The following is a 16052-nucleotide window of genomic DNA, read 5'->3' on the forward strand; positions in this document are numbered from 1 at the left end:
AGCCAAGTTTGCTAAACCTAGGAGACTGAGGTAATTTGCCCCTGAGGGTGTGTGAACCTGGAATGAGTCTAGTCCATAAACTTGCCAGTATGTTATCAAACTTGTTACCTGTTAGCAGGAACTCTAGTACAATGAGACTGACTGACTGACTGACTGACTGACTGACTGAATTTGAACTTGGGTCTTTTGGGGCTGTGGTCTGTCGTCTAGTGCATGTACTCACCAATCCTTCCAACTCTTGTGCATTTCGCTCTTTGCTCTTACAAAAACAACTGAAATGGAAGTTTTATGATGAGGATGAATCTATTTTATTTGTTAATTAGGGCTTTATTATTCTAGTAGGGGATCGTAAAATATAAGTGCAATTTGCTTCTTGTAATGTAATACTGGTCTGTTCTGTCTTTTACAGCTGTAACAAATGTGACTACGGCTGTTGATATTTATTCATTTGGAATGTGTGCGTTAGAGGTATGTAGCAGTCCATGTTGAGCATCTTTTGAGAGAAAGAAGAACTAAACTAATTCATTTTTAAAAATGAGCTTGGCTGCAATGCAGTAAAATCCCCTGACTTTCCTCCCCATGGAGTTCCATGGAATTTCCATGATTAGTCTTCTACCTGCTGTTAGTTATATTGGTACTGTATGATAAGGGAGACTTTTTAAAATTATGTATAGGTGATATAAAAAACTGTTTTATATTCTAGCCACGATTCATTCTGAATAGCAATCCAAGGCTGGGAAAGATTACCTGTTGCAAACTTTGTGACTAAATTGTCAGAATTTTTCTAGTAATTAATTTATTGGTGATTGATGCTAATTATTAGTGCGAGGAATGGTAATCTATACTCTGGATAAGATTGCTTGAATTTTATTTCCCTTCTGAGGTTTTGAGAGTGGTAATTACTTAGTCCATCTCTTCTCCCCCAGTAAAATGTGGTAAGAATAAATTGACTTCCGATTGTAAATGTGCACTTTGTATTTTCAAAAACCATCTCCATTAAGAAATTCTAGGTTTATATGAACAGGAGGAAATTATTCCTTTTAAAATTTAGTGGTATGCGTGGTTCCTCTTACACTTCTGTAAGATGCTGCTTTTGGCTCCTACCCAACTAAAGCAAGACTTTGCAATCCTGTACTCAAATCCTCTTACAGTGAAGACTAACATTCCCATGAGCCAGCCTTATAGCTTGCTGCACCTGCATGTTAGCTTTCAGTGATTTCTTGACAAAGATACCCAAGTCTCCTCTTGTCTACACTTTCCAACCTCTCTCTCCATTTGACAAATACTCTGCACATTTTTTATTTCCTACCAATGTAGGATAGCCCATATTTTCTACATCACGTCTATATGCAGTGTTCTTACCCATTCACCTGAGCCTGTGTAAATCGTCCTGAATACATTGTAATGTTCTTCACAACTCTTATTCCTGCTTGCTTTGTAATATTTACACGCTTCCAGATGGTACATTTTAGTACTTGCGTCCAAATCATTGATGTACATTGTGAACAGCTGGAAGTCAAGTACTGATCCTGATAGTATCTCCCTAATCACAGCCCTATTGATTCCTGCTCTCTATTTTCTTCTGTCTGTTAGCCATGCTTTAATCTGTACCAATGTACCATGTGCTTTAACTTTACTGTGGGGGACCTTTTGTCAAAGGCCTTCTGAAAATTGAAATCTACTGCATTTGTGGACTCACCTGTATCAATTTCTTCAGTAACATCTTCAAAACATTACAACACAATGTTCCATTTTGCCAGTTTTATGCAAGTGTCCCATTTATCACCATCTTTATGACAGAGTTTTGCATCTTTCCTATTATTGATGAAAGACTGACTATTCTATAGTTCTGTGCTTTTTCCCTTTCTTGAATAGGGTGCCATTTGGATCTTCCATTCTGCAGAGATCATATCAGAATCTATTGAATTTTAGGAAATAAATACCAATGAGTTGACTAGCTCTATAGCCATTTTCAATACCATGAGATGGAGACTGTCTGGTGCTGGGGGACTTGTCCATTTTCAGCACTGTGAATTTCTTTTGTACAACCTTAATTCCATTAAACTAAAACATTAAATTATTCCAGCCTGTCACTCCTTTAGGTGCAATCTTCAAATTATTTTTCCTCGATAAGCTAGTTTAACCCAAAACCGTTACCACTTTTGAGGATCTTCCATGCAAGGATCAGTTTTGGTCTTGTTGCGATTTAACCCAACCAGCTTGTGTAGGTCCCACCACCCCAGAATTGGCCCCAATGCCTCAGAAATCCGATGCCTTCCCATCCAAACCAGATCATGTACGATGTGTTCAATGGATGGACCTTCCTGTACCCATACTCGCTGGTATGTGGCACTGGGAGTAATCCTGAGATTACTGCTCTGAGGTCATGATTTTTTATTTTCCTACGTAACTCACTGAATTTGGTTTTCAGGGCTTCAACTTCATCCAGTCAATATTGGTACCAGTGTGGGCCACAACTTTTCACTGATCCCCCTTTCCTAGAGGTTTGTCTTGCACTGCAGCTCTGTGAACTTGAGCCTGGCCTTTGGAAGGTGGAAGCATCATCTCGGGGTCATGTTTCAGGTTACAGAAATGCCCCTCTCTTCATAGCATCATAGAGCACTAGAATGTGGATTGGTGGATTGAGTCTGTACCAACTCTCCCAACAGAATCGCACTCAGACTCAGCTCTCTGCAATGGTTAATGTACCTAGCCTTCACCTCCCTTGACACTACGGGGCAATTTAGCATGATTAATCAATGTAACCTGCACATTTTGGACTGTGGGAGGAAACCAGAGCACCTGGCGGGAACTTAACGCAGACATTGGGAAAGCGTACAGACAGTTGCCCAAGGCTGGAATCAAATCCAGGTCCCTGAAGCCCATTTATTCTCCTATTTCAACCCACCCCACAGCCCACCAAAAATCAAAACAGGTGATGTGCCATAAGATTGTTTCCCTTTTTTTCTAAAACGTGATACTGAAACATCAAAATGGAATACTGAGATTCAGTGGGTTCCTGTACGCCTGCCTGGTCACCCATTCCCACTTGATATGAATGCTTCTAATCTATGGTGTGACCACCACATATACATACTATCCATGTAGTTCTCGAATTTTCACAATCACAATAGTGACTTCAGCCCCTGCTCACCTTCCAAAACCTGGAGCTTAAGCTTCTGCAACTGGTGACACTCTCTGCAGATCAAGTTGTGTGGTACATTTTGTATTGACCGTGACTTCACACCTTCTGTATGATGTATACTTCACTTGACCATGTTTCCTTGCCATCACATACTTTGTAATCCTAAAAATCAATATAATAATTTAAAAACTTAGACGTGAACTTTGTTTCATTTATGATAATGCTGTTATCCTTCCTTATTACTTTATTTTATTTAACTTTGAAATTAATTGATTTTCTCTCTCTTTTGCTAGTGCTCCTTCCTGAAATTCTAATAGTTCTGCTGTTTCCGAATGGTAGTTTTAAGCTAATTAGAACCATTCCCTAACAGCAGCTTCTTAACCAATGAACTTAAGTTTCCGGTGATGTAACTCTTGGATTTTTTGTTTTGAAGTGCACCCTGCCTTGGTGCAGTATTCAGAATGAATCCAATGCCTGTTTTTTGTTTCAACTTGCTGCTTCCTGTCTTGGCACCCCCCACTTTGCAAAAAATCAGCGCCACTGCTATTTTTAAACTTGCCTCTTGGCTTTCTGTTGAGAATGAAGGACAGTCCTTAAAATAATATTGGGTTGTTGAAAGGAATTACGAATTGTGTTAAATGTAAGTTTTGAACATTAAGATGAGAAGTGGTGAACTCTTGCATTGAAATCTATTGAGTGGGTTTTGTTATTTGTCCTTGTAAGGGTGTAACTTGTGGTATAACTAAGAAGGGGAAGTGTGTGGAAAATATTGTGACAAAGAGCAGTGAGTTTTAATAATTGATATTGTTTCACATTCTATGTACAATTTGTTCATCTTGCGTGAATTCATCAGTCATTGCTTTTTTTTTGTTTTTTAGATGGCAGTATTGGAGATCCAGGGTAATGGAGAATCATCTTACGTGTCGCAAGAAGCAATCAATAATGCAATTCAGTCACTAGAAGATGCTCTGCAGCGTGTAAGTATGATAGTATTGTGCCGGTTCAATGATGTGGTGGTGCTGATGCTGGACTTGGGGTTTAAAAATCACACAACAGGTTATAGTCCAACAGGTTTATTTGGAAGTACGAGCTTTCAGAGCGCTCGCCCTTCGTCAGGTACCTCAGTTCAATGACAAAAGCGCTTTTTGAACGCATTCAGACAGAGTCAATGAATCAACTTGCACTGGCTTCTTGTCTTGCTCTTGTACCACTTCCTTTGATGCTCCCTGAAGATTTATCCTTAGCTGTCTTCTGATTTTACATACATTATCTACATGTCACAATCATCTGAAAACACAGCCTCAAGCCAGGTTATACCTTACCACTGCCTCTGTAGACTCTCAACTGTCTTTAAATTGCCTAGCCTCTTGTCTGATACCTGGTGCAGGATGAACAGAAATGTCTTCCAAATTAATACTGGGAAGATGAAAGTTATTGTCTTCTCTCCCTGCCATAAATCCTGTTTCAAGGTGCACCACGTTCATTCCTTTCCATTGGCAACTTTGAGGCTGGGCCAGACTATTTGAAAACTTGGTGTTGGATTTGACCCAGAAATGAGTTTCCAGCCGTACGTCTCTGCCTTTTTGTTATTGCACCCCTTTTAATATTGTTTTACTGCCTTGTGCCCTCTTTTTTTTTTCCATCTCAGCTGTTGCCTAAGAAAAGTGTTGTTGTTATAGTCTTAAGAATGTATACCTAGAGAGTCTACCAGAGGTCATCCAAAACTCTACTTGTGTCCTAACATGTAACAAGTCCCATTCATCCTTCTATTCATTGACCTACATTGGTTCCTGGAAATTAATTGCTGGTTGGTCCCTGATCAAAAGACTCTGCAGATGTTTCATTGTTAGGGAACAGCATTATGTTTAAACAGATAGCAGAAGTTGACTGTTAACAAGGTCAGTACTTGGGAACTTGTTCGAGCAAGTCGGGAAAAGACCTTGTGCTCAAGCAGATGGCAGATGTTGAATGGTGACTGGGACCTCACGTCGATCAGAATCACTTTGTCAGGGATGTTCAGAGTTTGAACTGTGTTATTGGTGAAAAGGAATCTCACTGTTGCTATGTCATGAAGATTTGAAAGCTCCCTACCTAACCTCCCTTTATCAGCTCTCAGAGAATTGAAAAACAAGTTATAAGTATTACTCTCTTTATCTGAGGGAATTAAAAAGGTGACCCTGATCAGCATCTTCGGAAAATCAACAAAGAAACCATTATCTATACCTATGGATCAACGCATAAAGCAAACCACTTAAATAATCTGGCTAGTTCTATTTTAGATTAGATTAGATTCCCTACAGTGTGGAAACAGGTCCTTCAGCCCAACAAGTCCACACTGACCCTCCAGAGAGTAACCCACCCAGACCCATTTCCCTCTGACTAATGCACCTAACACTATGGGCAATTTAGAGCGACCAATTCACCTGACCTGCACATCTTTTGGATTGTGGGAGGAAACTGGAGTACCCAGAGGAAACCCACGCAGATACTAGGAGAATGTGCAAACTCCACACAGTCTCCCAAGGCTGGAATTGAACCTGGGTCCCTGGTGCTGTGAGGCAGCAGTGCTAACCACTGAGTCACCATTCCCCTCTTTTATTTTTCCATCAACTATGTTGTTTGTCTTTTGTGTGAATGGGGCTGAAAACAAAAGACTATGGCATAGACCGATTAGATTAGATTAGATTACTTACAGTGTGGAAACAGGCCCTTCAGCCCAACAAGTACACACCGACCTGCCGAAGCGTATACCACCCAGGCCCATACTCCTACATTTACCCCTTCACCTAACACTACGGGCAATTTAGCATGGCCAATTCACCTAACCTGCACATTTTTGGAATGTGAGAGGAAACCGGAGCACCCGGAGGAAACCCACGCAAACACGGGGAGAATGTGCAGACTCCACACAGAGTCACCTGAGGCGGGAATTGAACCAGAGTCTCTGGTGCTGTGAGGCAGCAATGCTAACCACTGTGCCGCCATGCCGCCCAGATCCCTGATGTCGTGATCAATATTATCCTCCACCAGCATGAGGAAAAGAGAATACCCGTCATTATCACATTGCTGTTTGTGGGAGCAACTTAACTGTTGTGTTTCTTAATTACAACCAAGCCAACATGATCTGGAATGTACTCCTTTCTGTATTCTCCAAATATATGGATGAAATGGATTATGTATTCTTTAAGTCAAAGAAACTACCACTGCATCTCCCAAATGCCCTCTGTGATCCTCAAGCCTCTGCTTTAAGACATGCTAACTTCAAGAGCAATGTGGAAAAAAAAACTAAAATCCAATTAGGGGGCGGCTGTGCTGCCTCACAGCGCCAGAGACCTGGGTTCACTTCCCGTCTCAGGCCACTGTCTGTGTGGAGTTTGCACATTCTCCCCGTGTCTGCGTGGGTTTCCTCCGGGTGCTCCGGTTTCCTCCCACAGTCCAAAGATATGCAGGTCAGGTGAATTGGCCATGCTAAATTGTCCGTAGTGTTAGGTGAAGCGGTAAATGTTGGGGAATGGGTCTGGGTGGGTTTTCAGAGAGTTGGTGTAGACTTGTTGGGCCAAAGGTCCTATTTCCACACTGTAAGTAATCTAATCTAGTCAAATTTAAGTTAAACTGTTTCTGACGTGCGGCTTGGAGTGTAGAAGATATTATTCCTATTGCATTTACATAGCAAAATGTCTCAAAATGCTACACAGCACTATCAACCAAAATACCAAACCACAACTTAAGACTGAGACTTGATGGAAGACATTGCAGAAAGGCCTTGCACTTAATAAAGCACTTTGTGATCCTAGAATGCCCCAAAGTGCTTTACAGCCAATGAAATATTTTTAAAGTGCGGTCAGAATTGCAATGTAGGAAGCAGTCAATTTGCTCCCACAAACAACATGGTAGAATTGTCAAAGTCCAACCAGACAACAGGGCTGCAGTCAGGATAGAGAGCTAGCTGGTGGTTTAACCTGAAGGTCACCACTCCTGAGGTGAAGAGAGAGGTTAAGAAGGAGGGTACTTCATGGTAATATCAACTGGTGTGGGAATTCAGTGTTGGCATCACACACCAGGCTGTCCAGACAACTGAGCTAACTAAACCCCTCCCACAAACAGCAGTGGTTGTGGCATCGTGAAACATTTTGATAATGTAAGGTATTCTCTTCTCCCAGTGTTGATTGAGGATGAATATTGGCCAGGACACCAGGGATAACCCCAGCTCTTCTTGAAAAGAGCACAACAGAACTTTTACCTCTGGAGGGAGCAAACAGGACATGTATTTAACATTTCAAATGAAAGGTAGCAGCTCCAAGAGTAGTGCACTCTTTGAAGCATACTGGAGTCTTCAATATTTTTGTGCTCAAATCCAGAAGTGGAGCATGAACCCATTACTTGTAATTCAGAAGTGAGACTGGTACTAACTGAGCCAGGCCTGACAACAATTTAAGGTTTAAAAGGAACGTTTTAACGGAGAAGAGACAGGTAGTGGGAGTGGTTTAAGGACAGATTTCTACAGCTGAATGTCTTGGCACCTCAAGGCTCGACCATTATTGATGGAATGATTAAAAAGTCTGGAATGAGTAAAAAGATCAGATCTAGAGCAGTATAGAAATTTAAAAGTTGTAGAGCTGGAGGAGATTGGAGATAAGGAGAGCAAATTTATAAAGGGTTTTGAAAATGAATAAAAGTTTCAAAATCAGTTCAAATTGCACGGACTTTAGCAAGACCTTCAACAAGGTTCCACATGGTAGATTGTTACAAAGGTTAGATCACATGGGATTCAGGGAGAGCTAGCTAATTTGGCTTCAAAAATTGGCTTGATGGTAAGAGAGAGAGTGGCAGTAGAGGATGGTTGTTCAGACTGGAGGCTTGTGACCAGTATGCTGCAAGGATTATTTCCAAGTCCACTGATTTTTGTCATTTGTATAAACAATTTGGATGAGAATATGAGGCATCGTTCAGCAATATGCAGATGACCCCAAAATTGGTGTTATGGCGAAAGGTTATTTAAGAGTACAACTGGATCTTGATCAACAGGGCCAATGGGCCGAGGAATGGTAGATGGATTAATTTAGGTAAGTATGAGGTATTGCACTTTGGTAAGACACACCAGGGCAAGGCATACATTTAATGGTCTGGCATTGGGGAGTGTTGTTGAATAAGGTGAATAACCAAGGTTGTTTCCTCAGGATGGAGAAGTCCAAAACTCAGGGCATAGGTTTAGATGAGAAGGGAATGATTTAAAAGGGACCTGAGGGGTAATGTTTTCACGCAGATGGTGGTACATAAATGGAATGAGCTGTCAGAGGAAGTGGTAAAGACAAGTACAACTACAATGTTTTAAAAGCTATTTGGATAGGAATGTGGTTAGGAAAAGTTTAAAGGAATATGGGCCAAATGCAGGCGAATGGGAGTAGTTCAGTTTAGGATACCTGGTCAGCATGGGCCAGTTAGGTGGAAGGGTGTGCTTCTTTGTTGTATGACTGTGACTCTGAAATTGTACTGAAGTTCATTTAAATATGGACAAGGACTACAGAGGAACCTCTATTATCCGAACAAGATGGGCAGGTGCTGTTTCGTTCAGATAATTGATTATTCGATTAATTGTTTCAATGCCTTTCTGTATGTCCGCTTTAAATGTATTTTTCATCTTCCCTTTTCATGACAGGAATTTATTCAGAAATGCCTGGAGGTTGATCCTGTCAAGCGACCCACCGCACGAGAGCTTCTGTTTCACCCAGCTCTATTTGAAGTACCTTCACTAAAGTTATTAGCAGCGCATTGTATTGTCAGTCATCCTCGTAAGTAATTTATATGAAAGATTATCATAAGCTTTTCAGCATTTGACGCTCGTATGATCTGAACATTTAATAGCTGGGGATATGACTTGTAATGGTGTGCAGTGGAGAAATGTCATGAAATATTAATTTGGTTTCCTAAATAAATAGCATGTAACTTCTTAAACGTCTGCATTTACAAGTGATTTGCTGACAATTTTCCCCTTGTGGTCAAATTTCTTGCCTCTTGAAGGGAAGAATGTGACTTTAATTATGTGCTCATAAATCAGTCAGTATTTATAAGCAAAAATGATTTCTGGCCATCTCTTATCATGGCAGTTGGAATGCTAACGGTTGGATGAGTTCTACAGGATTAACTTTTAAATATCTGTAATAGGATTTGATTGTCTGGACTGTTTAATTGACCACTTTAAAAGGCAGAAATGAAGTTTGGTGTTTTGATGTAGTGCTTGATGCAAGTGGAAGATTGACATGTGATGTACACATAGCTGCAATTATTGGTAGCAGTATATGAATGATGGGATTGGTGGACAGCACTAACACTAGAAAGTAACAAAGAAGTTACTCTGGCAGGAGAGATGAGATTGGTAAGAGGGAGCAGGATGGGATGTTGGAGGATTATGGCGATAGTCTGAATGAGATATTGTGTGGTGGATGAGCTATTGAAGTTGTGGAAAATGACAGAGAATGCTTTTGATACAATTTGTGCAAAAGTTACTTTTAAGCTAAAAATGAAGACTCTCTAGATCTAGCTGAAAAGGCTTTTGAAAAGCTGTCAAGTGAAGTAGGAAGATATAGCATTGATTCTATGAGTGAAGAGGATAAAAATCTATATCCTCCAGAGTTTCTGCACAGTTCAAGTGCAATTGATATTCCACCACATAAACACCGACATGAGGAACAAGTAGAACATGTAACTGTACAGCTGGAGAACAGGCCCTTCGGTCCACTATGTCTGTGCTGACCATTCTAACCTAACCCCATTTGCTTGCAGTCTATTCTCTACTAGTTCATGTGTCCATCTAAATGCCTCTTATTATATCTGTTTCTACCACCTTCCCGGCACTTAAGAGTGTCTGTGTTTTTTAAAAAAAATCTTTTGAGGTAACCTTTATAGAGGGTTATAAAAACATGAGGCATGGATAAGACAAACAGACAAAGTCTTTTCCCTGGAGTGGGGGAAGTCCAGAACTAGAAGGCATAGGTTTAGTGTGAGAGGGGAAAGATATAAAAGTGATCTTAGGGGCAACATTTTCATGCAGAGGGTAGTGCGTGTATGGAATGAACAGCCAGGGGAAGTGGTGGAGGCTGGTACAGTTGCAGCATTTGAAAGACATCTGGATGGGTCTATGAATAGGAAGCGTTTAGAGGGATATGGACCAAGTGCTGGCAAATTAGACGAGATTAGTTTAGACTGTCTGGTCGGCATGGATGAGTTGGACCTAAAGGGTCTGTTTCTGTGCTGTACATGTCTATGACTCTATCTCCTTTAAACTTTCCCTTCACCTTAAACTTATACCCCCAAGGTTTTGACATTGCCACTCTATCCATGCCCCTTTATAATTTTGTGTACTTTCTATCTATTGGATTGCCCCTCAGCCTCTGACGCTGTCGCAAAAACAATCCAGAATTGTTAAATGTCTCCTCATAGATAATACATTCCAATCCAGGCACCATCCTGGTAAACCTCTTCTGTGCCCTGTTTGAAGCCTCCACATTGACTCTACAGTGTGTTGACCAGAACTCTGCTCAGTATTCCAAATGTGACTTGACCAAAGTCTTGTATAGTTGCAGTATAACTTAGTAACATCTCTACTCAATCCCTGACTGATGCAGGCAAGCATGTCTTTTCCGCCTTATCCACTTGTGTTGCCGCTTTTGAGGAACTATGAACTTGGATCCCAAGATCCCTCTGTGTATTAGTGCTCCTAAGAGTCTGGCCATTTATAGTATACTTTGCTCAAAATGCATCACATTTTCATCCTGATAAAACTCCATTTGTCATTTCTCCACAAACTTTTCCAGCTGATCTGTAATCCTGCTGCATCCTTTGATATCCTTCCTAACTATTCACACCTTTGCTAACTTTCGTGTCATCTGCAAACTTGCTAATCAGACCACTGGCATTTTAATCCAAATAATGTATATAAATTACAAACAATAGAGGTCACTGCACCAATCTTGTGGACTCCACTGGTTACAGACCTCTAGTCAGAAAAACATCCCTCCGTCTTCTAATGCCAAGCCAATTTAGTATCTAACTCAGCAGTCATCATGGATTAAATGTGACTTGAACTTCTGGACGACCTTACCATGAGGAACCTTGCAGTCCATGTGGACAACATCCACTACCTTCGCCAAATAAATAATGTTTGTCACTGTGTCGAAAAACTCAAATCAAATGTGTGAAACAAGAGGTCTCCTGCATAAAGCCATGCTGACTATTTCTAATAAGTCTAGCTTTCTCTAAATGCAAATAAATCTTGTCCCTTAGAATTTTCTTTAATAATTTCCTTACCACGTTTTTATTCATTTACGGGATAAGGCGTTGCTGGCTTGACCAGCACTCCTTGCCCCTTTTAATTGCCCAAAGGGTATTTAAGAGCCAACTACATTGTTGTGGGTCTGGAGTCACATGTAGGCCAGACCAAATGAGGATGGTAGTTTCTTTCCCTAAAAGATATATTAATGAAACAAATGAGTTTTCTGACAAGCAACACTGCTTCGTGGTCATCATTAGTCTTTTATTCCAGTTTTTTTTATTATTGAATTCAGTTTTCACATCTGCCTTGGCAGGATGCAAACTGTGGATTCAAAAATATTATTTGAGTCACAGGTTTAACAGTCTGGTGATAATACCATGAGGCTGTTGCTTCCCCTTGGGAGACTCACTGGCATATAATTTCTTGGATATTCCCTGTTGTCGACCTTAAATAAAGGAACAACATTGACTCTTCTCTAAAGGATACTAAGATCTCTGTCCAGGCTCCAGCAATCTCCTCCCTTGCCTCCTGAACACTGGAATAGTTCCCATTTAAAGAACCATAAAAAAACATTAAAAATCTTAATGATTTTCAAGACTCCCAACACCACCTTTTTTTATATATCGATAGGCATTATAATATCAAACCCTCTCTCTCGTTTCTCTTCTCTTTTCCCCCCCCCCCCCCAACTTGGCATCATCCAAGTCTTTCTCCACAGTAAATGCCAATGCGAAGTACTCATTTAAGGACCGTACCCACTTTGTCTGGCTTCACACAAATTCCCTCCTTTGTCCTTGAGTAGACCTACGCTTTTTCTAGTTACCCTCTTGTTCCTAATGTACATATGAAATATCTCGGGATTCTCCTTAATCCTACTTGCCAAGGTCATTTCATGGTGTGTTAGCCCTCCTAATTTCTTTTAAAGTTCTTTTCTGCTTCCTTTTATATTCAGTCATACTGCACAGAAACAGACCCTTCAGTCCAAACAATCCACACTGACCATGATCCCAAACTTAATTAGTCCCACCTGCCTGCGCATGGCCAGTATCCCTGGAAACTTTTTTCTATTTGTGAAATAATCTAAACACCTTTTTAAACATTGTAACTGTATCCATAAGCTATAGAAGTAGAAATTAGGCCATTCAGCTAATTGAGTCTGTTGTGCCATTCAATCATGGCTGATGCCCATATCCACCACTTCCTGTGGAAGTTCATTCCACAAATGAACAGATCTGTTTTTTTTTTAATTGCCCCCATGTCTTTTTTTTAATCCTTATCCTCTCACCTTATCTAGTCCCCCTAAGTCTTGAAATCCCTGATCCTGGTGCAAAGATACCTGCTATACCTTGATGATTTTACAGACCTCTACAAGATCATTCCTCAATCTCCTGTGCTTCAGTGAAAAAGGTCCCAGCCTATCCAGCTTCTTCTTACAACTCAAACCTTCCATTCCTGGCAACATCCTGGTAAATCTCTTTTGAACCTCATTGACTTAATAATATCCTTCCTTTTACTGGGCGACTATAACTGGACGCAGTACTCCAGAAGATGCCTCGCCTGTGTCTTGTACAACCTCAGTGTTCCAACTCCTATTCTTGAACATCTGAGCAGTGAAGGCAAGCATGTAAATGCCTTCTTAACCATCTTATTTGTATGTGATGCAAACTTCAAAGAATTATGTACCTGAATCCAATAGGTGTCTCTGTTATGTAATACTACCCAAGGCCTTACTTTTAATTGTACAAGCCCTGTCGTTATTACCAAAGTGCAATACCTGACATTTATCCAAATTAAACTATTTGTTGCTCTTCAGCCCATTGACCCAATTGATAAAGATGTCTTTGTAATCTTCGAGATCCATCTTCACTGACCACTTTACCACCAATTCTGGTGTCATCTGCACACTTGGTAACCATGCCTTCTATATTCTCGTCTAAATTATTTCTATAAAAGTGGACCCAGCACCGATCCCTGTCGAACACTGGTTACAGGCCTCTAGTCTTGTAAAAAAAAACTTCCACCATCACTCGGTCTCCTGCCTTTCAGCTAATTTTGTCTCCAATTGACAAGCTCACCCTGAATCCCATGTGATCTAACTTCCTAATGAGGTCACCATGCGGAACCTTGTCAAAGACTTTACTAAAATCCAAGTAGACTATGTCTGCTGCTCTGTGTACGTCAATCTTTTTTATTTCCTCAAAAAAAACTCAATCAAGTTTGAGACACTATTTCCCTCTCTCAAAACCAGGCTTGCTATCCCAAATCATTCCTTGCCTCTCCCAATGCTTATAAATCCTATCTTTTTGAATCACTTCTGTCAACCTAGCCACCATCAAAGTCACACTCGCCGTCTATAGTTCCTAGGCTTCTCCTCACATCCCTATTAAACAAAGGCACAGATTTAGCAACTCTCTAGTCATTTGGCACCTCATCTGTAATTAAAGATGATACAAATATTTCTGCAAGAGGCCCCTCAGTTTCATCACATAATTTCTCACAACATCCTGGGATACTAGATCAGGTCCTGGAGATTTATCCACCTTTTACGTTTTATAAGACTTCCAGCACGTCCTTTTCTGTAATGTTGACTGTTTTCAAAACATCAATATTTATATCTGAGTTCTCGAGCTTCCACTTGCTCCACGTAAAAACTGACATCAAATATACATTTAATATCCCTCCCATCTCCTGAGGTTCAACACAAAGATGACTACTTTGATCTTCAAGGGGTCCTGTTTTCTCTCTCTCATTGTTCTCTCGCTTTTAATGTTTTTTAAAATTTATTTGAAAGCTTCCCATTTATCAGACATCCCTTTACCTGCAAACAGTCTAGTCCAATCAATTTTTGAAAGTTCTTGCCTCATACCATTAAAATTTGCACTACTTCAATTTTTATGGAAGGCTACTATCACGAAAGTCACTTGCCCTGTCTTATTCGCCAAGGGAAGGTCGAGTTTTGCACCTTCTATAGCAGAAACATTTACCTATTGATAAAGAAAATTTTCTTTATCACGTTTAACAAGTTCTTCATCATCCAAACCTTTAACACTCTGGTAGTCCCAGTCAATGTTTGGAAAATTAAACTCAGCTACTATTAAAACCTTATTGTCCCTGCATAATGTGAGATCTCTCTACATATTTGTTCCTCAATTTTCCTCTGACTATTGGGTGGTCTATACTATAATTCCATCAAGGTTACCATTCCTTTTTTATTGCTAATTTCAGCCCATATATTTTTATCAGATGATTTTTTTTTTAGAAATATCTTCTCTGGTTCCAGTAATGCTTTTTCCTTAATCAACAATGCCACTTCCCCTCATCTTTTTGCTCCTCTATCTTATAACATTTGAAACCACAACATTGAGCTGCCAATCCTGTCCATCCCTCAGCCAAGTTTCTTTAATTGCTATGATATCCTAATCATGTACTCCCAAACATGCCCTGAGTTTATCAACCTTACCAGTGAGCCTCTTGCATTGAAATAAGTGCAATTTAATTCTTAAGAGTTATTCATTCTCTTCCCCTCATGATCCTTGTTTGATTTATTTCCTGAACCTTACACATGCTTCCCTTTTCTTTTCAAATTAACTTATAACGTGTTTCATCGGTTCCTGAATCTTGCCATTCTTGCCTTTCAATCTCTGATATATAGTGGTCCTGAATGACAGGGATAAGGATAAGACTATCCATAAGTAACTTAAAACTTACGAAATTATGATCACTGTTCCCAAAATGCTTCCTCAGTGAAGCTTTGATCACCTGGTCAGGCTCATTCCCCAATATGAGGTTTAATACAGCCCATTCCATAGTTGGACTACCTATATTTTGTTTTGAGAATACCTCCTGGATGCACCAAACAAATTCTGCCCTATCTAAGCTCTTGGCACTAAGGGAGTCCCAGTGAATTTGGAGAAATTAAAATCACACACTAACACAACCCTGTTGTTTGCACACCTTTCCACGAGCTGCTTCTACATCTGTTCCTGCAATTCCTGTTGGCAACTAGGGGACCAAAATATAACCCCATTATCGTCCTTATACGTTTTTATTCCTAAATTCTATCTAAATTGCCTCGCTAGATGTGTCCTCCAAGATGTCCTCTTTTAGTATAGCTGTGACATTCTCCTTAATCAGTAATACAACTCGTTCACCCCTTTCTGTCAAACCTGAAATATCTAAATCCTGGAACATTTAGTTGCCCGTCCAGGCTTTCTCTCAACAAAGTTTCTGTAATAGCTACCACATTGTACACCCATACAATGATGCAAGCTATAAGCTCACCTGCCTTATCTGTTAGTCACTGCATTAAAATAAATACACTTCAGACCGCTAGTCCTGCTGTGTTAATTAGCCTTGTCATGGTTGTCCTTCCTACAAAACTGACTTAATTTTGCCCCTCTTTTTTTCTATAAACACTCCACATGCTGACCTGCTCTGGTTCCCACTGTCCTCTCCCCGCTATGCTGGTTTAAACTGTCCCAAGTGGTTCAGGTTGTAAGTTTGCTTGCGGAGCTGCAGCGTTTGTTTTCTGATGTTTCATCACTATGCTAGGTAACACCATCAGTGAGCCTCCGGTGAAGCGCTGGTGTTCTGTCCCGCTTTCTATTTGTGTCTTGATCGGTTAAGGTGGGTGATATC

At 40.3% G+C, this 16052-nt stretch overlaps 1 protein-coding gene across 1 annotated transcript in view; it reads left to right on the plus strand.

Moving 5' to 3' along the window:
• The window catches only part of nrbp1 (nuclear receptor binding protein 1), a 110069-nt gene that overhangs the window by 72368 nt on the left and 21649 nt on the right, over positions 1–16052 (plus strand). The window contains exons 8-10 of the mRNA XM_060831249.1: positions 410–468; positions 4024–4122; positions 8802–8934. Of these exons, the coding sequence (XP_060687232.1) occupies positions 410–468; positions 4024–4122; positions 8802–8934 (291 nt within the window). The remainder of the gene's footprint in view (positions 1–409; positions 469–4023; positions 4123–8801; positions 8935–16052) is intronic.

This window comes from Hemiscyllium ocellatum, chromosome 10, assembly GCF_020745735.1.
Source record: "Hemiscyllium ocellatum isolate sHemOce1 chromosome 10, sHemOce1.pat.X.cur, whole genome shotgun sequence".
NCBI classification, from domain to species: domain Eukaryota; kingdom Metazoa; phylum Chordata; class Chondrichthyes; order Orectolobiformes; family Hemiscylliidae; genus Hemiscyllium; species Hemiscyllium ocellatum.